At 60.8% G+C, this 25,956-nt stretch overlaps 1 protein-coding gene across 1 annotated transcript in view; it reads left to right on the top strand.

The window, feature by feature from the left end:
• COL26A1 (collagen type XXVI alpha 1 chain) overlaps positions 1 to 21,104 on the top strand; it is a 72,879-nt gene extending 51,775 nt beyond the window's left edge. Inside the window, exons 2-11 of the mRNA XM_080829865.1 lie at positions 4,912 to 4,973; positions 8,350 to 8,506; positions 9,908 to 10,006; positions 10,628 to 10,780; positions 12,422 to 12,505; positions 13,647 to 13,699; positions 15,392 to 15,427; positions 16,720 to 16,767; positions 18,740 to 18,824; positions 19,579 to 21,104. Of these exons, the coding sequence (XP_080685991.1) occupies positions 4,917 to 4,973; positions 8,350 to 8,506; positions 9,908 to 10,006; positions 10,628 to 10,780; positions 12,422 to 12,505; positions 13,647 to 13,699; positions 15,392 to 15,427; positions 16,720 to 16,767; positions 18,740 to 18,824; positions 19,579 to 19,739 (933 nt within the window). The 5' untranslated portion in view covers positions 4,912 to 4,916 and the 3' untranslated portion in view covers positions 19,740 to 21,104. The remainder of the gene's footprint in view (positions 1 to 4,911; positions 4,974 to 8,349; positions 8,507 to 9,907; positions 10,007 to 10,627; positions 10,781 to 12,421; positions 12,506 to 13,646; positions 13,700 to 15,391; positions 15,428 to 16,719; positions 16,768 to 18,739; positions 18,825 to 19,578) is intronic.
• Positions 21,105 to 25,956: the final 4,852 nt, after the last annotated feature.

The following is a 25,956-nucleotide window of genomic DNA, read 5'->3' as shown; positions in this document are numbered from 1 at the left end:
CATATCCTTCAGTTTTAAGTGATCTTTTGGGATCATTTCTTTACTTCTCTCCATTTTCTCGGGTCTCTTTTTCTGGACTCTCCAGTTAGTTAATTGTTAGACCTGGATTGATCCCCTCATTTTCTTATCTCTTCTCTACAACTGTCAGTTTTTTGCAACTTCCTAGAAAATTTCCTTAACTTCTAATCCTTTGACTGAATATTTTACATCAACTATTTTTCTTCCATTTCTACAAATGCGCGTTTGTGTTTTGAGGGTTCTTTGCAAATAACCTCCTGTTCTTTCAGGATGCAATATCTTCTCATATCGCTCTAAGGATAGTAGAGTTTTGCTCTGGTTTTTTGAAGTCTTTTTCTGTCCACGCATTGTCTCTGTTTTCTGAGCTTGCTTTTTTCCTGTTTGTTGTTTCAGTCTTTGTCTTTTGCATTAGAGGCTCTTGATGCATATTTAATATCAGACACTGGGAGCTGAACCCCATGGGCAGACAGACCCATTTCTCATGGGCTTTGCTGCAGGAGTTAGCACTGGTCCCAAAGTCACTGTACATCCAAGCATTTCTCTTTGGCTGGAAGTGCTGTGACTTAGCCAGAGGGGCGTGGCCTGACTGGAGGGGGCGTGGCTTGGCTGGAGGCAAGGTCTGAGTGACAAGGCAAAAGAAATCCCAGGCCTACTCAAGACAAGCAGTTTTTCCCCCTGACAGCAGTTTCTAGCAGAGAGTGAGATGAACAAAGTCTCACCAGTAGAGGAAGGTCCTACATGGCCTTCAAGTCCCCAGTGGGGGGGGAGGGAGGCACCAAAAGAATGTGTGGCCCCAGATTGAACTTGGGTAGAGCAGGGTTGACCCCATGTGTAGTAAGATAGACAGGTACCAGTCCTATCTGCTCTAGGCCCAGCCCAGCTCTTGTCACATTGGGGAAACTGAGGCCACTTAGGTTTGGGTCACTTAGACCTCGTTCCCATGGTCTCCTGTGAACACACCTGGCCAGCCCCTCCCCCTGCCCCCCAGCATCTGACCCCATGACCTCCCTGGAGCTCTCCTACAGGGCTTAGGAGTTTGGGCTGGAGTCCAAGGTTCCCAGGAGGATTTTAGGATCTCTTCTAGCTTGGCCCCCCGGGGAGATCCACCCTACACCTGCTTCCTGCTGTGGACCCATCTCCGAGGCCTCTCCCAGAGGGGGCTGAGTGTTTGGGGGCAGGACCACCTGTGTGCCCTGGGTTTCCCCTGTCAGGGTCTTATGGCCCCCGTCTCACAGCAGTCTCACTCGGCCTCTCAATTTCTCTGCAGTCGGCGAGGCCTGGAGCCCAGGCCTGGGGGGTCAGCCTCACTTGGGAGCTGGGTCCTGAAGGCTGGATACAGAGCCATCAGCAGTGGGCGTGCTGGCCAAAGGCTGATGGCAGTGGATTAGCAGGTGTACCATCCTGCAGTGGGGGACGGAGCCCAGTGGTGAGAGCTGGAGGGCAGCGGCACCAGAAGCAGGGTCCTGAGGCCCTTGGAGCTGATCCAGTACTGACCCTTTCTACAGCTGAGAAAACTGAGGGGCAGAGAGGTCAGATGAGCTCTGCTCCAGCCTCACAGTGAGTCAGCAGCCTTTTAGTTCTCTTTCTACTGATGGCACCAAGCGGTGAGTCCCTCCCTCTTTCTCACCCCCCCCCCCATGCCAGTTTGCCTGGAGCATCCACACTTCGGTACGCACAGATTGGCAGAGTTCCAGGCACGCTTTCCCGCATCTGAGAGACCAGGAACGTGCTGCGGCCCCGGGTACTCGTGGGCCTGCGTGTGCTGGGGAAGGGGGGCCGGGATCCTGGGAACTTCCGAATCTTGGGAAGTGAGAGTCTTCCTCTTAGCCAGGGGAAACTGAGGCCCAGAGCCAGCAGACAGGGCCTGGTCCGGGGTCCGTGCCAGTCAGCACCCTCGGTGCCATTTCTCTGTCCCCACCGCTCCCATGAATCATTAGAAAACTTTAAACAAACATAATATAATTGCTTGTCGATGACAGAAAGCCAGGGGAACCGTAAAACCCGGCTGGTCTCAGCGCCTGGCCAGGCAGGTGGCACGGGGAGGCCGAGCTGGCAGCCTCAGCCCTGCCCGCTGGCTGGGCCTCCTGGGCCTCTCTGTGGCTGGAGAACCGGAACCCCCGTCCCCCCCCCCCAAAACCGTGCCTGCTGCCAGCCAAGCCTCACCTCACCGGCCAAGTGGGGTGCCCAGTGCCAGAGCAAACTGGGCCCAGGCCCAGCACACTTTCCAGAAATAAGTTCCTGTGAGAGCCCAAGGCTCACCCCTCCCTCCGCAGAACTTCCCCCCCTGCAGAGAGCCCTGTTTGTGGCCTCAGACCCTGGAAATGCTCTGTTTGGGTCGCCTAAATGCCTCAGGAATGTTCCAGAAGGTGGTAGGGGAGGTGCGGCGTAGGGGGAGGGTAAAGTAGGCGGGGGGAGGGTAAAGTAGGCGGGTAAAGGTGCGGGGAGGTGATGATTGGACGGGTGGGTAGATAGATGGGGTTGGGATCGTGAGTGGACAGGTGGGACCCCACTTGTTTTGATCTCTGTCTTTCCATTAAAGGCTTCCTGTAAGGCTCGGGAATCCTGAGCTCTGTTTTTTGTTTTTTTGTTGTTTTTTTTTTAATTTCTTTTAAAGATTTTTTATTTATTTATTTGACAGAGAGAGAGACAGAGAGCACAAGCAGGCAGAGAGGCAGGCAGAGGCAGAGAGAGAAGCAGGCTCCCCACTGAGCAAGGAGCCCGATGCGGGGCTCGATCCCAGGACCCTGAGATCATGACCTGAGCCGAAGGCAGTGGCTTAACCCACTGAGCCACCCAGGCGCTCCGCTGAGCTCTGTTTTTAAGAGAGAAGGAGGGTCTGTGGTTTCACCTTGTTGATGGGGCGCCTTGGGAGACCCCGCCGTTTCTCTCAGTGTAGGCACCCGTGGGCCTGTCCCCTCAGGCCTGTCCCAGTCCCCAGAGAGCACCCCTCACCTCTCCTGCCTGGCCTTGGGCCAGCCTCAGGGGAGCCTGGAGGCTCTGATGTCCTCTTTCCAGGGGGGACTGGGCCAAGGGCTGCGTTATTGGCTTCATCTGCTGGGAATTCTCCTCTGCCCTTCTGTTGGGTTTGCGGGTTTTTATCCCCTTCTCTTTCTTCACCACCCTTTCCGGGGAGAAGCGAGGAAGAAACACGCGGGTATAGTCCCCCTCTCCCCCGACCCATGTTTAAGCAGAAAACCTGCCCCGCTCTCTCCTGATCCTTTGTGAAGTCCTCGCCCGCCCCAGTCATGAAACTGTATACATTCCCCTAGTTGTTTGGAAGTTCCAGTGTTTGTACCTCGGTCTCTAATCTGTTTTATGTATCGGGGTTATGGACGAGGCTTTATTGAGGGGGAAAAAGAGTTCTGTTCTCAAAAAATGCTTATAAACCACTGACTGGGCCCAGGCCAGGGGAGCTGGGGAGGGAGATGAGGGTGAGCGGAGCCCCGGGCAGCCCACGTCTTGTAAACCCAACCAGGGCTGGCGAGCAGACGGCCCCATGTCAGCGCCCCCCTGTCCCGAGGCCGGGCCCCCCCAGGGAGGACACAGCCCGAACCCTGGTCCTAAGCCTCCTGGGCATCCCCTATGAGTCTCGCAGAGCAATCACCACCGTAACTTAGGACAGTAATGGGGGAGTTGGGGGACCTCTTAGGGGACAGGGGAAGCCAGTGGTGGGGGCAGGTGTGGACGCCGCGGGAGCTTCAGGCCTTACTGCGGCCACGGGGCCACGGACGGGCAGCCCCAGTACGGCAACTGGGACCTGCCGAGTTACCCTCACACCTCGGTTTGTCTCTTTGGCCCAGACTGAGGTTCCTGGAGGGTCAGGCTTTGAACCGAGTGAGCGATTTAGGCATCCCTTGACTTCTGCAGCAATAAAAGCTCTGGAGAACAGCTTTGAACGTCTGTTTCCTCTTTAAACAGCTCCAGTCCCTGGGGCAGACAGACATAAATAGATAATTATAGCCCAGGGAGATGTGGGCCTGGGGGGGGTTCACCATTACCAGTCTCCTAACTGGCCCTCCGGCTCCCATCCCTCCCACACACGCCCACCGTACTCACTGCTGCTGCCAGAGTGAGCTTTTCAAAACACAGATCTGACCTTGACTTTCAGCCCCTCCAAGAGCTGCCCACTGGCCTCAGGACGTTGCCCCAGAGCTCCTCCTGCCAGCCCTCCAGTGTTAGGTCCCAGCCCACTGCTCCAGTCCTGGGTGTATGCGTGGGGTGGGGGTGGGGCGCTGGGTCTGCTCTGATTCTGCCAGACTGATTCCAGATCCTTCTCTGGTCTTGCTTGTCTCTAGGCCTTAGCTCTCTTTCCTCACCACGCCATCATATGGTGTATCTCTCAGGCCTCCCCTTAGATGCCCCCGCCTCCAGGATGTCCTCCCTGACCACCACCTCCCCCACCCCAAACTGGCATTGCTGTCCCTTGGGATGCTCTTTTGCACATCTTATTCTTACAGCCCTGGTGTAGCCCCTACAGCCCCTACCTATTTGCCCATCTCCCTCCCCAGACTGATGTTCTCAAAGGCAGGGAGCAGCCCCTTTACCACCTATGTAATCAATTGTTGGATTTTTTTGAGCCCCTCCTTTGTGCCCAGCACTGAGGTCTGTGGGTAAATAAAATAGACAAAGATCCTACGTTTATGGCACACACAGGCTGACTGGGCACCTGGGGTGCTGGCTTGGACACTTTGCTGAATAATGTGCTGTGGGTGCTCCGAGGTCAGGTGGACTGCCTGGAGGAGGGGGCACCAAGGATAAGGCCCTGAAGGCTGGGTAGGAGTTTTCCAGGCAAACTAATCAGAGAGCTCCCTGCCTGCCCGCCCAGAGGCTGTCCTGGCAGCTGGCTGCTCTCACCCCCAGGGTCTACACTCCATTCTCACCCTTCTCTTTCAGAATGCATGAACTGTACCCGGCTCAGTGACATGAGTGAACGGCTAACCACGCTGGAGGCCAAGGTCAGACCGCTGGGGGGCCCGACTTCGGGAGCTGGTGGGTGTGTGCGAGGCTTGTACATCGGTACCAGCCCAGCCCTAAGGAGCCCAGCAGGCCCAAGCAGCCTGGTCCCAGGGCTTGGGTGCTGCTGGGGCCTCTGTGGCTCTGGGTGGCCTTCTCTGGGCTGGGCCAGCTCCCTGGGGGCGGGGGGGAGCACGAAATCTGGAGGATTGACAGCAGGCTGGTCTGGATGTGAGTCTCAGTGAAGGGGGGGCTGGATGCCCAGAAGGTGACCCCTTGGTGGAAAGGGCCACTGTCCCCATCTCTGGCTCCTTCTTTCCCTCCCTGTCTGGCACACGGCGGGGCCCAGACAATGGAGAAGGAGCTCCTGGCTCCTGTCAGCTTTCGCCCTATCTACATTAGGGGGCACAGCGGGGCACCCTAGAGGCTCAAGGACTGAAGAAAGGATGAATCATTTATGGAGGGGTAGCCCCAGGCAGAATGGGGTGAGGAGGGAGGGAGTAAGTCAGAGAAGGGAAGGCTGTGTGAGGCGCAGGGGTGGTGACGGGTGGGTCACCCTCCTGGACACCGGCAGCTCTGTCCCCTCTGGTCCCTCGGAGGGATAGTGCAGAGCAGGCCTGGGACAGAGCCACAGGGCCGTCTCTACCGTCCCTCAGTGGGAGACACTTCTCCTGGGCTGTGTCCCCCATCACCTCATGTCCCATGCCTCACGGATTGGCTGAAATTGCTCCTGGGCCCTGGAGAAGGCCCCGGTGGAGTGTCTCGGGTCCCTGCAGGAAGAAGCCAGTGCCATGGGGGCCGTGGGCTCTGCCCTGACCGGCGACAAGTCACATTCTCCTTCATGTCCCAGGCGTCCGGCAGAGGACAAGCCGGGGGCCGAGGCTGTCCTACCTTTACCTCTTGGGACTAGGGACTGCCTGGCCCAGGACAGAGCATCCGGGTGTGGGAGGCGGGCGGGAGCGTGGCCTGCCGGCGGGGAGGTCTGGTGGGGACAGAGCACTGACATGGGCTGAGAGACCCCTGTGGCAAGACCACAGAGTAGGCCCAGAGGTCGGGCCCCCCGCCCAGAAAAGTCTGACAGGCTGGTCTTCCCACAGACACATACCCATCCACACACACAGCCCCACAGACACACACACGCAGATACACACACACATGCACACATAAATAGACACACGTAGACGCACGCACACACGTGCACATAAATGCATATACACGGAGACACAGAGACGCCCTCACAGACATGCACGGACAAACAGACACACACACACAGCCCTTGCCAACCCTACCTCCCCCTTGGGCCCTGTCTCCTGCCCTGGAAGCCTGACCCTGAGGGCATGCCTTTTTGGATGGGGGCTGCAGATGACTGTCCCTTGGAGTCAGACATCAGTGGGACCGCCACCCCCCCCAGCTAGGTGAGTCTCACCTGAGCTCCCACCCCCTAATCTGGGCAATGTGCTGGTCCGGGTCAAGGGCAGCCGGGGCCTCACACAACATGGCAGTGGGACCCGGCTTTGGGAACAGTCAAGTGCCCGACAGGTGAGAAGCTCTGTGTCACCCTCTCCGCCAGGCTGCCATGTCTATCTTATAGGCAGAGGCACAGGCATGTAGGAGACACCCGTGCAGGGCCCCCGGCATGAGAAGCCCCAGGGGGTGACCGACCCTCCCTTGTCCCCGAGGCCTTCTGCAGGTGGGAGGGTCCCCTAGCAGCCCATGCCTGGGCACAGGCTGCAAGCAGGGGGTCCTGTATCCTCCTTGGGGTCTGTGGCTCTACGGGGACAGGTGGGAGCCTTCAGGAAACAGATGCTACCACCTGGGCCAAGCCTGGGGCTGGGGAAGCCCTGGGAGGCTGGGGGGCACTGCATGGGACGCTGGTCCCAGCGCCTACTTGCTGGGTGACATTGGACAAGTCACTAGTGGTCTCTGGGCCTCTATTTCCACCTCTGCCTGTGATGTGGCTATGGTGACCCTTCCTGCCGGGGGACCCTTGTAAGGACCAGAAGGGGGAGGGGCTCAGAGAAGTGGCCCTGGGGGGGGTCGCTGGAGTCATGGGGGTCATGGGGGTCATGGGGCAGGAGCCCACCCGCCCGCTGCAGATGGAAACCCTGAGAGTGGGCACGCAGGTGATGGTGCAGAGGTTGGGGGCACACCCAGGAGGGGACACCCTCAGTCCGCAGGGTCAGGCAGACTGCCGGGGGCGGGGGGAGTGTCCCTGGAGTCTCAGGGTCCTCTGGGGCGCAGGAGTGAAGGGAGGGGCTTGGTGGGGGTGGGCGGGAAGTCTCAGGGCAGGAGGGGCCCTGGGTGTACCCAGGGGCAGGGCAAAGCCACTGAGCCCCAGGAGAAGCAGGGCAGGCCCAGAAGGGCGCGCTGAGTGTGGGGACGCTGGTGGTTTTGGGGGGGCTCCGCAGGGTTCACTTTGCCTGGAGTCCTCACCCCCTGCTCTGGGGAAGGGGGCAGGCAGGTGGATTTTGGGGTGGGGGGCAGCCAGGGCCTGTGGGAGCACTGGGCAAGCCAAGGGACCCTGGGAGAGGCCTGGGGGAGGCCAAATGCAAGGCCTGGGCGTCGTGGAGGTGGGGCGGGGGAGTCGGGGACTAGCCGATGGGGGGTTCTGGCTCCCAAGAGCTGGGGGGATCCCGAGACACCGGCCTTCCTCTCCTTCAGGCAGATCAGGGCACAAAGACTAGGGGCTCACGGTGGGCAGAGCAGGAAGCCAGGTCCTGTCCACCTGGTCCAGGGACCCCTCTCTGCCTGGATGGGCCTCCCCAGGGTCTCAGCACCCATCAGGCTGCCTTGCTCGGATCCCTGGTGCACAGCGCCCCCCTGCTGACCTCTTTGGGGAACAGCAGGGACTCGCTGGGGCGTCTGAGGCCTGACTTCCAGCTCGCCTGAGTTAGGGAGCCAGTGTTCCCGCGGGGGACCCGCGTCTTCCCAGGTTTTGACGCCCCGGCTCTCTCAAGGGGGAGAAGACAGGGCGGCTTTCCACGCTGGCCCCACGTGGCCACCTTTTGTTTTCCCAGAGCTCCTACTAAAAACCACGCCGCAAGCCAGGCCCATTGGTAACTTTTCAGTCCCTTCTTTGAGGGAAGCTGGGGCAGGGGTGGGGGGTGACCACAGGGCTCTCCTCACGGTGATGAACGCTCCAAGAGTACAGGGAGTCTGAAGGTGTCCCCGTGACAGCCTGCTCGAGCCCCGGGTCCGAGGGCTCTCCTGACACAGGAACGAGAGGAGGGCAGGGGGAGGGGGAACATTCCAGCAAGGGGCTGGTGATCACCCACACCTGGCTTTGGGCAGCTGCGGGTCTCATGGGGCACACATCCCCAGTGCACAATGGTCTCTGGCCTGCCCGGGGTCCTGACCCTCTGCCCTTTCCCGGCCCAGGTTCTCCTGCTGGAAGCCGCAGAGCAGCCCGCAGGCCCGGGCAATGACCTGCCGGTCCCCCAGAGCACCCTCCCACCCTGGAATGAGGACTTCCTCCCAGATGCCATCCCCCTCGCCCACCCAGGGCCCCGAAGGAGAAGGCCCACGGGCCCAGCCGGTGAGTGAGGCCTGCCCCAGAGGCCCTTGGGATCAAGTGTTGAAAAACGGAGCTAACATTTCAAAACTGTAGGCTTTCGAAAGAAAATCAGGAGTTCTAGAAACTTCTCTTAGAAACATAGAAGCTCTGGCCACTGGGGCTTCAGCACCCCTTGGAAACCATTGGCTGGAGCTCTGCACCCACAGACCCCATCCAGACTGATACAGGGCCTCACCCTTCCGTGTCATCCCACAGTTGGGTGCGTGTCCTCCTGCCCTGCCCTGAAGCCAACCTGTGCTCAGGCCCCCAGCCTTCCGGCTCAATTTTACCCGGAGCTTTCTGCCTCCCACCACCTTCTGGTCCGTGCTGTGCTAGTTCATAAATACTTTTGTATCACCTTCGGCCGCACAGAAATGCTCTCTAATCATTCCAGTAAGTTTGTAATGCTTGGGGTTCCGGCAAGGATTGGAGAAATGACCCCTGGGGTCAGCCCGTGATCCAGGAGCCTATGGTCTCGAAAATTCTTGGCCCCACGAGAGCCCTATGCAGCGGACACTGTCCCTCCCTGGCCTCTCTCACAGCTGAGCTCCAGCTTCCAGACTCTGCTCTGAGCTCACACCCTGTCCCCTCCTTACCTCCTTTGCTTGTCCAGTCGGGAGAGGGAGCAGAGCAGGGAGGGCACAGCCCCCAGCAGTGGGGACACCCAGTGGCCAGTCCTGGGAGGAGCAGACACTCTGTGATCTTCTGCGGGGGGGGGCTGGAGGCTGTGGGGGGAGGAGGGAGCTCAGGCGTTGTGGGGAGCATCTCATTCTGGGTCCCTGGCCCACCTCCCAAGGATTCACACCCAGGCAGCTGCCCCCGTCTGCCTTCTTCCAAATCCTTCTTCTGGAACTAAGGAGGAGGAAGACCCAGAACCCAAATGCCCTGTGGGAGAGGCTGGGAGGGGTGCTGGGTCTCCTGGGCCACTTTCTCTGTGCAAGGAGAAGTGCAGTTCCAAGAAATGGCCACCAGGTGGGGCACGACCCCTACAAATGGTGACCCCCGGGGTGCGCCCTGGAATCTGAGAGCAGGGTTTCCTGGGGTCTCCAAGGAGGCCTCATTGGGGAGCTCTTTACCATAGGCACTGTTCCCAACCCTGAGCGGGGAGACAGTAGGACTCCAGAGGGAGGGGCCTAACTCAGCAGCCGCCTGGCTCTGGGTCCTTGAACAAGGGACCACACCTTCCCAAGCCTCAGTTTCCCCACCTGTGAAATGGGAACACAAGTAGCTGCTGAGATCGCAGGAGTTAATAGGTACAATGATGGTTCATAGACTGTAATGAGGTCTCTGCTCCTGGGAAATGGCCCAGGGGGTCAGGCCCGGAGCCCCTCCACGGTGGTTTGGCCCCCAGCGTCCTCAGAGCTCATCTCATTCTCTCCCCAGGGCCCCCGGGGCAGACGGGACCACCAGGGCCTGCAGGTCCCCCAGGCTCCAAAGGTGACCGGGGCCAGGCAGGAGAGAAGGGCCCAGCAGGGCCTCCTGGTAAGGACCCCCCGGATCTGACTTTGTCTGCTGGGGGACGGGGCTGGGGTTCTTCCCCCATCTGAGAAGGTGAGGCGTCCCATAAGCCCTGATCTTGCTGGGGCCAGTGACTGCTGTCTTGGGGGGCTCTGGGCTCACTTCCTCCCACCAGCACCCCCACTGCCACCCCATCCCAAAGGTTTTAGGGTGTGGTCTAACCCTGGGCTGCAGGAAGAACAAAAGGCTCTGGGAGTTGGGGTGCTAGCGTGGGACGTGGGGCAGCTGAGGCCTGGGGACCCTTCTTAGACATTTAAACCCCTCCAGAGAGCCCCCCATCTCCTCCTGGGTCTTGCAGGGTAGATACAGGTCCTGTGACAGTGGGTGTAGGGCTGGCCCGGGTTGGCTGGCACTCTCGGTGCCCCAACCCCAAAGCTGAGGCCCCTGGAGTGGGCCAGCTGGCCTCCCTCACCTCCCGCCCAGCAGCCCCAGTGCTCCCCAGGCCGGAAACGAAAGCCACGTTCGCTCACATCCCAGGACAGCCCTCCAGGGAGGCTGGTCTGGAGGCCACCGCTGACCTGTTTGTCATCTGCGGTGTCTGTCGCCAGGCCCGGCCCTCACGGGGCTCCTCTTTTCCCACCGCAGGCCACTTGGGGCCGCCAGGGCCCCGCGGGCTTCCTGGAGAGACGGGGCGCCCCGGCCCCCCCGGCCCCCCCGGCCCAGCAGGCAGCCCTGGCTTCCCTCCAAACAGCCCTCAGGGGGTCCTCTACTCCCTGCAGCCGCCGACCGACAAGGGTGGTGAGTGCTCCCAGCCGAGAGATGGGCCCTGGGGAAGCAGACGCTTAGGGAGCTGGGCAGCGGCCTGGGAGCAGGGCTGTACTGGGCGGGGGGGGGGGGGTGCGGAATGGTCCTTAGCCCCCAGCCTGGCTTGTCCCTGCCTCGGTGCCCAGCTCCGGCCCCTGGGGTCCTGACCCCGCCCCCCAATGTCACTCTGTTGTGTGACCAGCCTCAGTTTCCCCACTTGGTGGTGGGAGCACATTCCCTCACGAATCCCCTGACCTTGGACTGTGTGACAAGTGTTGGTTGAGCACCCACTATGTGTCGTCACACAGTTTGTGTCACTGGGGACACAGCTGTGAGGAAAACAGACTCCAGCCCTCGGGGGCCACAGTCTGGGGTTTCTGAACCCCGACACACCTGCCTACCCAATGGGGCGGGCAGGAGCAGGGAGACCCGGAGGTTGGGGGGGGCCACCAAAGGGGTGTCCTCTGGTTAAGTGCCCCGAGGAACCGGGGGAGGGTTTTAAGAAGTGGGTGACAGGGTTGGGTGACATCCCAAGCACCGTGGGGGACAGGGACCTCTTTGTCTGGGTCAGAGAAACTCTGGCCCCCTCCTGCTGGTGCTTCTGTCCCTGTCTGAGCCTCAGTTTCCCCACTCGTAGAGTGGGGACAGTTAATACTCCCAGTGGAGTTGCTCTGGTGGAAGGGAGGGACTCGTTCTTGAGCAGAGTGGGGGTCCTGGGCTGCCCCCAGCAGGTGCAGGGGCCCAGATGGTGAGAGCAGAGCCTTCTGGAGCAAGTAGGGACTCACTAAAGACTCAGAGAGAGAACAGGGCTCGGCAGCACACGCCCCGGGGCCACAAGGAGCCATCCCAGGGCTCCAGCCTGCCCTGGTCACAATGCCTCGGGCACTGCCTGCCATCCAGAGCCCTCAGAGCCCTCCTCGGATGGGACCCTCCTCACCAGCCTTTGGGGTCCCCCAGGGAGTGCCGGGTGTGTGCCTGGGAAGGAGTGGGGATGCCCTACTGGGTCCCCATCTGCTATGAGCCCCTGGAAGTGTGGTCCCGGCTTCCGGGTATGAAGGAAAGGGCAGGGGTAGCCACTCCCATCCCAGGCATTTCCTGGCCTGGCTTCTCTGGGTCTGACTCTGGGGTTGAGGCAGGACAAAGTCACAGGGGGCTTGCCTTGGAGAGACCCAAATAGCCGGAACTGGGTCATTAATGGACCCCACCCCTGCCCCAGGCTGAGTAATGGGCCCTATAGAGGCAGCCCAGGGCCCTGCAGCTCAAAGGGCTGGGCAGGGAGGCCTTCCTGGAGGAGGAGGCCCCACAGGAGTGAGCCTGTCAGCTGCATCAAGAAAGGGCCTGTGGAGTGGAGTGGGGGGAAGGGGAGGAGAGTTCTGGCCGGGGAACTGGGGAGGTAAGTAGGGCAGGGCCAGACTCTGAAGGGGCTGGAATGCTCTGGAAGGAGTTTGTGCGTTATATGAACCCCTCTGGGCTTTCCCTGCCCTTTGACCTGGGCTCTGCGGGAGCAAGAGTCTATGCTTGCCAGGGCTGCTTTGAGGCCCAGTGGAGTCGGGGGTGCCTGTCCTGGCCCTGGGGAAGCTCAGGTCCTGGACCTGGCCCTGTCCACCGGGTCACAGGCCACTGCTCTGCCTGCAGACGGAGACTCACAGCTGGCCTCGGCCGCCGTGGACACAGTGCTGGCCGGCGTCCCGGGGCCCCGGGGCCCCCCTGGCCCTCCAGGTAAGTGCGGAGGGCAGCTGCACAGCCTGGCCTGGATGGGGCACCTGCTCTGGGCTTGGCCTGGGCCAAGGCACCTCGTGGGGCTGGTTGGGGAATCATAGCCTTGGCAGGATACTGGGGATTGGGCGAGTTCCCTTGCTTCTGGGGGACAGCTCCTTTGCAGGACTGGACAATGTTTCTGCCTGCTGCCTACATGAAGCCACTCGGGGCTGCCCCCTTGTGGGCCTGAGTGGCGGTTGCACCAGGGTACGTGGAGGCCCAGATCCAGGGGGAGGCATGGGGTCAGCACAGGGCTGGCCCAGGGGCTGGTAGGGCAGGTGAGAGACAGCATGCCCTGGGCCTTTGGGCAGAAACCGGGGGCCGTGGGGCAGGGGATGGCCCTGGCGTTCTAAGGGTCTGGATCCTGGGCCTAGCCTGACCCCCGCCCTCCAGGGACCCTTACTGGCCGGGAGGGAAGGGGAGTACGGGGTACGGGGTAGGGGCCAGCCCTGCTCACCAAGTGTGTGGGTGCCTTGTCCCCCCATCATTCATTTACCCTTTCACGTAGTCACTACGTGGGGTAGGGCTCTAGTTTCCTGGCCTCTTTTAAAAGGTAACATTTGAGTGAATGCTCCAGGGAGGTGAGGGGACCGGCTTAGAGCAGGGGTGGGGGTAAGTACCGGAAGGCTTCCTAGAGGAGGTGATGCTCAGCCTGAGACCGGTAGGAAAGAATTAGCTGGGCTGTGGAGGGGATGGAGAAGCTCCAGAAGGAAGGAACAGGCCCTGCAGAAGCGCAGAGGCCAAGGAGATTTCCAGGAGGGTAGCTGGGGGCCTGCGGGTGGAGGGGGCCCGGCTGAGGGCTTCAGGAGCCCCGGAAGGGCCCTAACTGAAGGTGGCTCTGGGTGGCCGCGAGTGTGGATGGTCAGGATGCTGTTGTAGTAGCTCAGGCAAGAACGGTGGCCTTGGAGGGGTAGGGACCCAGGAGGGTCCCCCCCGGGCAAGGGGCAGCCCAGAGAGAGATTTGCTGGGAGACTGGCTGGCTGGGGGGGGGGGCGCGGTGCACAGGGTGGCCCCACAGATGAGGCTCTGGGGGAAGAGTGGGTTGCAAGATAGGGCGGGCAGGGCGCTGGCCCCAGGTGATCATCTGTGACTCTGCCCACAGGTCCCCCTGGACCACACGGTCCCCCAGGACCCCCAGGTGTCCCTGGATCGCAGGTAAGGGCTTCCCCATTTCTGGCAGGGGAGGCGGACTTGGCTCCCTGGGAAGGAAGAGCCAGCCTTCTTTCCCAGCCTGAGCTGCTCGGGAAGGGGTGGCCCAGCTGGCCCCTGGGCCACTTGGCTCGGGTGGGACCCAGGTCTCATCAGCAGCTTCAGCCCTGTGCTGCCCACCCCCATGCCAGGAAGGTGTGGGCACCCTTCCCACCTCAGAGCTGAGTGCATAGAGACGCAGAGAGGCCAGGTGTCCTCCAGAGGACATACAGATCACAGAATGTCCACCCCAGGCTGTAGCCCTCGTCACCAAGAGTCACCCACATGATGTCACCAGATGCCTCCAGCTGCCCCAGCCCACAGCCACAGGGAGGGTTGGGGACGATGAGATTCAGAACCCTTCCCCACCTGTTTGTGCCAGTGGCTTTCTGAGATGACGTTATCATGGTATCCCAGCCGTGATGGGGAGGGGGGGCTTAGAGGGGCTCAGTCACCTGCCCAGAGTCACACAGCAGGAGAACGGCAGGGGTGGGGCCCCTCTCAGGCTTTCTCCAGCCCTCGCCAAGAATGTGGTGGGTGCTTGGGGATAGCCTTATCCCGTCAGGAGGTCTCTTATCAGGGTCTTGGGCCCTTGCGGGAGAGGGAAGGGATGCAGGGCGTGACACACATGCAGAGGTGACACTTCAGCTGGGACCTTTCGAACCAGAAGGAGCAGCTGTGCAAAGATGCCAAGAAAGGACAGTCCTGGCAGCCAGAAGAGCGAGTGCAAAGGCCCCGGGGTAGAAGAAAGCCCAGGACAGACTGAGGGAAGGAGAATGAGATGTGAGATGAGGTGGGGGCAGGGTCTGACCGGAGGGGAGGAGTGTGGTTTTCTGTCACAGGGAAAGGGGATTCTGAGTCTCCCGGAAGGAGAGCCCATGATCTGATTTCCATCTTTAAGAGGCCCCTCACGTGGGGGATGGGGCTGCCGTGGGGCTGGGGCTGCCGTGGGGGAACAGAAGGCTGAAGGTGGGGGAACAGTGGGTCAGGGGGTCCAGGGAGACCAAGGAAGTGAGGGGGAGAGAGAGAAGGTGACTTGCAATCAGGTGGTTGTACCAGAAGCCGCAAAGGGAAGAGACGTGTTTAGAAAGTGGGTGTGATGGGTCTGGCGGATGGAACAGATTTGGCGGGAGAAGGAAAGGAAGGTTATCTCCCGGGCGTGTGTGGGAGCCGCTGGGAGGACAGGGAGCTATCACCCTGGGAGGTGGCTGCAGAACGCGGCAGGTTTGGGGGTACCCAGGGTTCTCAGGGGAGGTAGAGTGGGGCGTCCCCCTGTGGGCAGGTGGGGAAGTGGGATGGTTGCTGGATGCGTGGGTTTGGGCTCTGGGGAGCCTTCCGGCTAGATTTCAACATAAGATGGGAGGCCTTGAGTGGGAGCCCAATCGTTCATTCTCTGGGGAGACCCTTTGTTGGGGGGAGCCTGCAGGCTTTGCCATCTGTGCAGGCTCCGTGTGACAACCGTAATGGCCCATTTCTCAGCTGAGAAGACTGAGGGCCCTGCCGAGGCTCAGGGAGGAGATAGTGGAGGGTGGCCCAGGAGGCGCCGTCCCATCTCCTCCACTCTGTCCTCCTCCTGTCCTGGGGTGGGGCGGCTAAGGGGGAGACAGAGGTATTAGGGGGGCAGGCAAGGCCTCATCTGCTTTGTCTGCCTTTCTGCAGGGCCTGGCCGGAGAGCGGGGCGTGATGGGACCGGCTGTAAGTGGGGGGCTGTGCCGCCGGGCTTTTCCCAGGGTGGTGGGCTCTGGCACAGGCCCAGGGCAGCGGGTAGGTCGGGGTGGGTCTGTCCCAGCCTGGCCTGGGCTCAGCCCCACAGCCACCCCGAACGTGGCCTGATTCTATTCTGCCCAGAGAAGGGGCAGCCTTCCTGTGATCCCAGCTGCCTGAGCTGGAAAGCGGGGTGCCCTTGGAAAGTGGGGAGCCCCTCACTGGGAGTGTGAGCAATGACAAAAGTAGCCTCCTGGCAGGGGATTGGATGCGTGTCCTCAGGTCTCTTCCAGGGAGCCCAGACCCTCGAGTTAGCATGCTATGTGGCCTGCGGAGGCCCTCCCTCCTCTGAACCTCCCAGAAGTAGAGGCCCAGACAGCTGGCCTCAAATTTCCCTCCTTGGAAGTAAGAATTTATGAGTCCCCACTCTTGCCTGCAGGGCCAAGGAGGCAGGCACCTCCTCGGTGCCCAGGTCTAAGTTAGGGGCAGAGAGCCTGGGAGGAGGGCCGGAGCTTTGCCGAGCACCTCCCGTGTGCTGGGAGGGGTCGTGCTCTTCACCCACAGTGAGGTTAAGCTTAGTTATGACCCAGCGAGCCAGGACCTTATTTTCCCCATTTTTTTGAGAACTCGCAGCTAAGGCTCAGAGAGGTTAAGTGACTTGCCCAAGGTCACACAGTGAGGCAATGACGGAGCCAAGTAAACGCAGCAAAGACTGGGCTGAGTCCTGCCCCAGAGCTTTGGGCACCAGGCTCCCGTCAGAGCTCATTGTAAGTATTGATTTATTTAGTCTCAATCCTCCCGGGAGGTAGGCGGTGTTACCCCGTTTGAGAGAGGAGAGCACGGAGGCACAGAGAGGTCAGGTAACCTGCTGAAAGTCACACTGCGTACAATGTGGGGGTTAGTGTGAGGCCGGTATTGCTGGCCTCGTTTTAGAGGTGGAAGTGGAGAGAAACAGGGACTTGATCCCTGGCCGAGCTGAGACCTGAGCTTGTGGGGTGTCAGGCCTGAAGCACAGTGAAGCCCCCAGACCAACCCACACGGGGCCACACACGGATGCTGGGGCCTCGGGCGCTCCCCCGCTCTGCCCACCCCGGGGCAGCAGTGCCCGTGGAGGCGGCTGTCCAGCTCTGGGCCCCAGCACCCCTGTCTCCAGGCTCTGCCTGCCCAGCCTGCCCTCAGTCCCTCCGGCCCCCACGGTCTGCGCGAGAAGCTGGGACAGGTAGCGAGGCGCCCCCACTCCCCCCTACACACACAGATCGTTGACTGTGGGGTTTTCTTCCTAGGGCGAGCCTGGCGGGAAGGGGCACGAAGAGGACAAAGCTGCTGCAGAGGTAACCGGTTCTGGGGGCCGAGCTCCCCTCCTACCCCCTTGGCTGCGTCCCGGTGGGAGGGCGGGTGCCCAGCAGGTCTGCACCGACACCCCTCAGCCTCCCATAGGGCGCTAGGCCATGGGGTGAAGGGGGTCCCCGCCCGGCGAGGGAGGCCGGTGAGTGACGTAATGATTGCAGCTTAGCGTGCAGATAGGGGACTGGCCTGGGGCTGGAGGAGAGGGGAGACACTGCGGGGGAGAACCCCTTATTTAAGGAGGCTACAGCTGCCAAGTCCCTCTCCAGGGACAGGAATCCCCCATGCGCGGTGCCTGGTCCGTGGCAGTGCCCCCAGCGTCACTGCGCTGGTGGACTGACGGATACGTGGGGACGTAGACCGAGGGCTGGTGGATGTGGGAGGGAATGGGGGGGTGCGGGGAGTGAGGTTGGGAGCAGGCAGGGGCATAATGGGGTGGGGAGGGGACACAGATGGAATACGGGCATGGCCGTGGGGACCCGCTGTCTTCTGGGAGGAGGAGGGATGCTGGAGACTTGGGTGATGGGTAAAGGGGGTGAGGTCAGTGGGGCTGGCAGAGGAGACCTTGCAGGCTGACAGCAAGAATCCCCTGGGTGTGTCAGAGCTCAGGGAGTGGCCAGCCACAGTGGGCATCTAGGGCACCTGGGGGTGACTGGGGAGGTGGGCTGGGATGGAGTGGGAAGGCTGGAGCCAGAGCAGCTGTGGTGGGCACAGGAGGCAGCGGGAGAAAGATGGTACAGGCATGGGCACGGATTCACAGGGAGATTTGCAGACTTGCAAAGGGAGACAGAAACAGGGCTTACGATGTCACCTTTTGCTGGGGCTCAGGGGCTTGGGGCTGGGCTGGGGCTCTGGACCCCCATCCCGGGCACTGCCCCCAGTGTGGCTTCTTGTGGCCTTTGCTTCCCTGGGGGGAAGACCTCTCTCCTTAACCTATACGACACTTTTTGCTTTCTTTTTTTAATTTTTAATTTTTTTTAAAGATTTTATTTATTTGACAGAGAGAAATCAGAGCTAGGCAGAGAGGCAGAGAGAGGGGGAAGCAGGCTCCCACTGAGCAGAGAGCCCGATGCGGGGCTCGATCCCAGGACCCTGAGATCATGACCTGAGCCGAAGGCAGAGGCTTAAACCACTGAGCCACCCAGGTGCCCCCATTTTGCTTTTTTTAAAGTGGGTTCCATCCCTAGCATGGAGCCCATCTCAGGGCTTGAACTCACGACCCTGAGATCAAGAGTCAGATGCTTTACCATTGGAGCCACCCGAGGGGCCCATCCTTTTGTGTTGTTTTAAACTAGATCGATCTGAACATCAGGATAGAGCTGTCGTGTTATGCCCACAAGAGGCCTGTTCTGGGACTGACTTCAGGGCGGGGCCTGAGTCCCTTACCATCACGTCCCTTTTCAAGTGGCCTTGCCATCTGTCTTCTCAATAAACCAGCTCCTTGACCGGTCTCGGTGCACAAGGTCCTCTGCCCGTGTGTGGGTCAGCCCCTCATCACCGTGCACTTGTGCCGACACTCTAGAGACGGTGGCGCTCCCTTTAGTCTCTCTGTCGGGAGTGGCCACACCTGGAGAGCTCTCAGGAGACCAGCAAAATGCCCCCACCTGTGCTAGGGCCTCTGCCCTCGGCAGGGTATTTTCCAGAAAACAGGGCTCTGCCCAGGGAAGCAGCCAGGGAGCCATGGGAGCAGGAAAAACCGTGACGTGCGGGGGACAGGTCTGGGTGTGAAGCCAGGCTGTGTGGCCCCAGGACCCTGGTTACCTCTCTGTGCTGCAGCTTTCTTATCCACAAACAAGGCTTCAGACCCCAGGCCTGGCATGTGGGTATCCAGCCTGGGATGGCTGTTGTACTGAGAGGATGGGGACAAAGGGGCAGAGTCAGGAATAGAGAGGGCTGGGAGGATGTGGCCCGTCTCTGTGGCCGGCCCTGACCCTGGCCACTTCCTCCCCCACCACTCAGGGTGAGGGGGTGCAGCAGCTGCGGGAGGCCCTGAAGATCCTGGCGGAGAGAGTCCTCATCCTGGAACACATGATTGGGATCCATGGTGAGTGGTGACCAGGGCCTGGAGCCAGCCGGACCTGCAGCTGGCCGTGGAATTGGGAATCCCCTCTGCCCCGGCCTCCACACCCCCTTGCTGCCCTCAGGGCAGCTGCCACTGCCTCTGGTCTGCCTGACTTGATGACCTCCACTTGGCTGCCAGTCGGTCTTCCCCAAACCCCAGGCGGACCCTACCCTGTGCCCCCCCTGCTCAAGGACCCTCCGTGGCCCCCTACTGCCCGTGACTGTTGTCCAGGCACATCAGGTCCCAAGTCCCGGCCCAGCATGGCCTGGGGCCCAGTGACTTGGAGCCACCACCTAGTCCTCCCAGGACCTCCCTCCCGCCCCCCACCTCCACGCCTTTGCTCAGGCCAGTCCCTCCGCCCACTGACCACCAGCTCCCGCTTCAGGACCTGCTCTAGGGTCTCTCCCTCTGGGAAGGCGCCCTCCTCTCGCCCCACGGTGCGCTTCAGAACCTTGTGCTCCCTGATGGGGGTGGGCTCTCCACGTCTCTCCCTGGCATGCAGGATGGGGAGCCCGGGCGGGGTCCGCACTGGTTTCCAGGTCAGCACTGGTTGCCGGATGAGCAGGCGAACGCATGTGTGACAGGTGCCCGCGTGACCAGGGACCTTCTGCAGCCTTGCCCTCTCCTCGCTGGGCACCGGGCTTCCCTCGCTGGGGGGGGGGGCGCCCGAAGCAAAGGGGGCCTTTTGAGGGCTCCCGAGGCCCTGCGTGAGCTGGCCCGCCTGCTGTCCTTCCAGATCCCCTGGCCTCCCCCGAGGGGGGTTCTGGCCAAGATGCTGCCCTGAGAGCCAGCCTGAAGATGAAGCGGGGCGGCTCCCCGCCCGACAGCGCCCTCGCTGCCCTGCTCGGCCCCGACCCTGGGCAGAGGAGCACCGGCCGGGCCAGCGGCGGCAAGTAAGAGGCCAGCTCTCCAGGACAAGCCCCTGCCCCGCCGGAGACCTGGCCCTGAGGCCCGTGTGGCCCCGCTGGCTCCCGAAGACCCACCAAGGGGACCTGCGCTCTGGGCACGGACGATCGCGAGAGACACTGGCTCCTGGGGCCTGGGGGGGACTTGGGGACAGATGGCAGCTCCAGAGGCAGGGTCCAGAGGGCCCCAGCACTCTTGGCAGGACCCTTTCCTGGTCCCTGCCCTCCCCACCCTCACCTTCTGCAGGAGACGGGATCTGGGGGGGCTGGGTGGGGCACGAGAATAACCCTAATACTCATCATTTACTGAGTCTGGGCCTGTCCAAGGAGCTTTCCCTGCATCGTCTCATTTAACCCTTAGGAGGTAGGCTTGATATCCCCACTTTCCCTGGGAGGATGGAGGCCTAGAGAGTATGAATAACCCGCCGAGGCCACGGGACCAGGGACAGCTGGGACAGGATTTGAACCCAGGCCTCCTGGTTCCTTAATGCTCGACCCTGCCAGCTTCCTGTCTTCGCAGAGAAACTCAGGGTGGGCGCAGGGCTATGAGGGAGGCTGGACCAGCCAGCAGGGAAGGAAGGCAGGGTCCTGGGCCTTCTTCCTTAATCCCCGTCCCCGGGCTTGGGGTCTGCTCCAGGGTCTGGCAGCGCCAGGGACACCCTGAATAAACCCAGGACTTGGGGATATTGAGAGAGGAGCACTGGGGTGGCAGGGGCCTTCCTACCAAACCGGCATCGCCCACCACTGCCTCTTGGCCTCTGGACCCAGCCGGCCCAGCAGGGCCCTCCTGCCCGTGAGCCGAGAGGAGGAGGTAGTTACTGGGCCGGTGCGCCCCGAGGAGGCCATCGCTGGTAGCTCTGCCCTGTCTGGGAATCTCTAGGGCTGGCCATTTCTGGATCACACGGCAAGTCCCATGTCCCCTTGACCAGCTAGAGACAAGAAAGCTGCCTGAGTCCCAGGCCCCGTTGGGAAAGATGCTGTCCCCTCAGGGCTGTGGGCCCAGGCAGACTCCACAGCAGACACCTGGGGCCGGGGACCCCAGAGCAGCTCAGACCACAGGCCTCTTGCGCCATGGGCTCCCCTGTGACCCGGCCTGGCCCTGGTGCTCCTCTCTTGCTGGGCCAGGACCCAGTCTCAGGAGCAGGCTCGGAGGTTTTGGTGCCACCCTGGATCGTGTCTCCGCTCAGGACCGGAGCCATCTGTCCCCAGTGTCCTTGGGGCATTTGGGAGGTTGTGGCCAGGTCCTGGTAAGCTCCCCCGGCCCTGTGTGAGGCAGGACCAGCCTGGGGACCGAGGGGCGGCAGTCAGAGGCCAGTGGGACGTCTGGAATGCTCTGACAATAAAGGTGCTCTCCCCACTGGGGCTCTGGTGTCCTGTGGCGGCGGCTGGTGTGGAGGCCTGGCCAGCCTGGCTCCTGGCCACAAAGACGCAGGTGCGGAGGGAGGTCGGCTCTGAAAGGGTCACATCTAGCGACGGGGTGGTCGGATGTGAGGACAGTGCCACACACACAGCATGGGACATGGCTGCAGGCCACAGCAACACGATGGAGGGGACGGCTAATCTGTCAGGGGCCCGGGGATGGGCCACGGAGGGGAAAAGGGTCTTTGGGGGTCAGTGGGAGTCGGCTAGACGGGAAAGGGCAGTGGAGGCAGGGGGAACGGCCTCAGCAAAGGCTTGGGGGGGGCAGGTCATCAGGGACCCCTTGTACAAGGCGCCGTTGTGCCCAGAGTGTACACACAAGTGCAGGAGGCCAGGCCAGACCTGGCCATGAGGGCTGCCTCCCCTGGAGGGCTGAGCCCCTTTTTCTTTCTACAGGCCACCCTCTCAGCTCACGCCCCCTCACCCCTGGCCCCGAGCAACCCCCTGTGTTGGGTGAAGCCTCAGCCAGGATACAGGGCAGCCTCCAGGGCCCCCATGGGACTGAATGACAAGCCGGGCTATCCACTCTTCAGGGAGGCCGGGCAGAAGGCATCTCCTTCTCCCAGACCGGTGGGGGACCAGCCGCACGAGACTGTCTGCTTTGCCCGGGACACTGAAATGTGCTGCCCCGGGGCCCTCGTCTTAGGCTCCGTGTGGACCCCTTCCCCGCCGACACCTGCGTTCTTCGACCGGGGGCTGTCGCTTTTGGAGGGTGCGGACTGAGCCTGCAGGGTGGGTGTCCGCACGTGCCCCCGAGGCCTCTGGGTGCAGGACAGCAGCGAGCAGGTGGGGCTTCCGAGGACCAGGGGCTGGCTCTCCCCTGGGCCGCCCCGTTCCAGAGCCCAGCTCTGGGGGGGTCGGAATCCCGGAGTCAACCAGGCCTTCCAGGCCTTGTAAAGGGTTTCTGTCAAAGTGCGAGCACAGAGCTCATTTTATTTAAGTTAACATGTAACTTTTCAGTATCTGGATGCACGGGAAGTCTTCGTTTGCACCCCGGCCAGGGACCCCGCAGCCGTAGGGGGCACAGTCGGCAGCCAGTCCCCAGCGCCGGGGGCGGGACCGGATGCCCAGGCGCGCCCGGCCACCAGAAGCGGAAGCCAGTGCGGGAGGGAAGCAGCTTCCGGTGGGAGGCGGAGGGTGGATGGGACGAGTGCGCCGTGTGTCTGGTGGGGCCGGGGCTGCGGGACGGCGTCTCCCGGGGTTGGTGGTCACGAGCTGGTCCTTCTTAAGGATGAGGCCCGGCACTGCGCCAGACATGCGGCGTATGTCACCTGCCTTCAGCGTCGGAGCCACCTTTCCCATTTTGCGGAGCGTCCGCGACGTCCCCGAGAAGTGGGGCGGCTCGCTCGAGGTCACACAGCGGTTGGTAGTGAAGCAGGGTTTCAGGACAGGCCTGAGACTTGGGGAGGCCGGGCTCTAGGCTGCCGGGATTCCGGAGGGCAGAGGGGCGTGCCCATAAGCCGGGAGAGTGAGGCAGGGCACTGCCAGGAGGGGCAAGTGTGAGGAAGGGCCGGGGCCGGACAAGGAGCAGGAAAGATTCGTGGTTGGGTGGGTGGGGGACGACAGAAAGAACGCTCACTGGAGGACCGAAGCGGCTGCCACATGCCAGATCTTGGAGGACCTCGAGTGCTGGAGGAAGGAAGCTGGCCCACAGGGGACCGGCTGCCACAACTGGTTCTCGAGGTCAGTGTGCCCCTTTCCCTCCATCTGGCCCAGAGAATGCTCTTACTGAAACGCAAGCCTTCCTGCGCAGCCTCCTTGCGCAGGACTCTGCCCTGTTCCCTGCCCCCGCCCTGGGCTCTGGAACTTGGCCCTGTCACCAGGGTCCCGTCCTCCCTGCCGACGGCGGCACCAGCCCAGCATGGAGCGTCAGCATCTCTCCTTGGCTGGCCTCTTCTCTGTCTGGCCTGGGGGTGCTGGCTCCCCAGCCACGTGGGGGGTCTGGGGTGCTTGTGGGATTGGTGGGGGGAAGAGGGCAGGTTGGAGGGGGCTCCCAGGGGCAGCAGGGCTCTCAGATCTTGGCTCTCAGCTTTGGACAGAATCCTCAGACGCATTCCCTGCTCTGATTCCTGCAGCCCAACGAGACCAGTTGGGCCTCTCCGGCCCTCGCTTCTGTGGTATCCTGCATGTCTTTGTGCTCATGGATGGAAACTCCCGCCTGCACCTCTACACTCTGCTTACAGGTACCAGTGGTGACTCAGAGTGGAGAAGCAAGCCACCCAGAGCCCCCTGCCCGGGTGCCATTGAAGGGCCTCCAGGCCCTGTGGCTGCCCCCTTCTCCCCCCAGCCCCCTGGGGGAGGGCCTCAAGAGCATCAGCCCAGGGCAGGAGGAGTGGGAGGGAAGGGAGCTCCCACCCCGCGGGCCACCCAGGGGTTAAGAGGGAGCATTAGCATAGGCCCACCATGGGCACAGATGGGTAGGAACTGCTTGACTCTGGCCCTGGACCCTAGCCCCTGAGGCTCTGTCTTCCCCACTAGGCTTAAGACCTCTTGTGGGCGAGTCGCATCTGTGTCCCCAGTGCCCTGCTCTGATCACTGCCGTGAGTCACAGGACATTTCCAAAGGAAGAATGACTCCTTCCCAGACCCTAGGAGGCAGTCACCCAGGTGGTGCACAGGGGGCAAGTGGGCGTCCAAGATGGGCCCAGGTCAGAACAGCAGCTCCTTCCCACCCAATTATCCCACACCTGCAATCCCAACCACCCTCTGAGGTTTCTGGAACACCTCTCTCCTAGACCTGTTTTATGGATGATAAAAAAGAGAATTTCATGAGACTTTCAATTACTTGAATTCCACGGAGATTTATTTCCAATGTTATTAATAAATTCTAATGTCACCTATAACTTTCAATTGCCAGTTAATTAACTTGCAATTGGTGCATTGTAAAAGGCAAATTAAATACTTTTTCAGGCAGGGGCTGGTAAATCTAATGAGCCAGTGTGCCCCGAAGGAGACAGCAGGGCTCACATGTTCCAGCCTCGCCTCCCTCCTTGTTGATGGCTGTGTGGCATGGGCGAGTAGACAGTGGGGTCTCCGTGTTCCCACCTGTAAAGAAGGCTCAGAGAAGCGGCTTCCAGACCCCTTGTGGCATCTGGGATTGACGTTCTTTTTTTATCTGCAGAGAGATGCCACCAACGGGTCCTGAGTGGTAAGTGGAGTCACAAGTCTTTGCTCTGACACTACAGGCTGGGTCACTATTCAACCTCCTGGGGCTGCCGTAACAGACGGCCAGTAATGTATCCTGGCACAGTTCTGGAGGCTAGAGGCCAAAATCTAGATGTCGGCAGGGCTGTGCTCCCCCGGCGGGCTCTCAGGGAGAATCTGTTCCTTTCCCTTTCCAGCTTCCAGTGGCTCTGGGCATCTCTCCGGCTGGCGGCTGCCCGGTCCTTGTCCCCTGGATCTCTTATAAGGATTTGTCATTGGATGCGGGGCCCATCTGGGTAATCTGGCAATCTCTGAGTCTCAAGATCCTTGCCGTAATTACAGCCTCAAAGACCCTTTTCCAAATAAGATCACATGCAGATGTTCTAGGGTTGAGGACTTGGGACATATAATTTGGAGGCTGTTAGGACAGTGACCTTGGGCCCCTTGGGCCCGTCATTTAACCCCCCGGGGCTTCCGTCTTCCACCACGTCAGAGGGCTGAGCTCCCTCCCTGGGGCAGACACCTCTCATGTGTCAGGCGCTCCCCCAACAGTCACAGGGACGGACTCAGGCAACCCAGTGGCTTCATCACCCTTCATTTCGCAGGGGAGCAAATCAGGCAGGAGGTTAAGTGACTTGGCTGCGGGTTGCCCAGGTCAGGATTTGAACCTGCTGTCTGACCCTGCAGGCTACACTCCCTGTTCCGTAACTGAGCTTTTTATTATTTTTTTTTAAAAAATATTTTATTTATTTATTTGACAGAGATCACAAGTAGGCAGAGAGAGGGAGGAAACAGGCTCCCTGCTGAGCAGAGAGCCCAATGCGGGGCTTGATCCCAGGTCCCTGGGATCATGACCCAAGCCGAAGGCAGAGGCTTATCCCACTGAGCCACCCAGGCGCCCCTATTATTACTATTGAGCTATAATTCACATATCATTCAACTCACCCATTTCGGGTGTCTAATTCAGGTGCTTTTGGTGTATTCAGAGTCATGCAATGAATTTTAGGAGATTGTCATCACCCTGAAAGAAACCCTGTATTACAACTTGAGCCATACCCCAGTGCCCCCCATTCCTCCCACCCAAGGCAACCACTGAGCGGCTATCTGAGAATTTGCCCATTCTGGACATTTCACACCCTGGAATCCTACGCTGCTCGATCTTTTGCTTCTGGCTTCTTTGACCGAGCGTAATGACTTCCAGTTTCATTCATGTTGTGGATGTGTTTGTGCTTCATTTCTCTTTAGCGCTACGCAGGAGCCTGCACTGTTCTTAACAACTACGATGACCTGTAAGGTCCCTGGAAGCTCTGCAAACCTTTCTGTAGGATTGGCACATTCTAGAAACTTCCACCAAACCGTGAGGCTTGATCTTTGAGGATTCTGCTGGAGCTGGGGATAGACGCTGTCTCCCTGTCTGCACATCACTGTCCTCTTTCTTTACAAGACTCCTGACACCGCAAAACCCCAGGGATACCAGGCACCCGTGGATGTGCTAGAATGCCAGCCCTCAGGTCTGGTCCCCACCAAAGCGGAGCTGTCCTGCACTTACCTGGCACAGAGCTCCTGGCCTTTCTCAAGTCTTGGCTCACAGAGGACAGGCTGCTGTTGGTACAGCCCTCGGGGTAAACGACCAGGGCTGCCCCTGGT

This window comes from Martes martes (assembly GCF_963455335.1).
Source record: "Martes martes genome assembly, chromosome: 18".
Taxonomy (NCBI): Eukaryota; Metazoa; Chordata; class Mammalia; order Carnivora; family Mustelidae; genus Martes; species Martes martes.
This window is presented reverse-complemented; position numbering and strand designations above follow the sequence as displayed.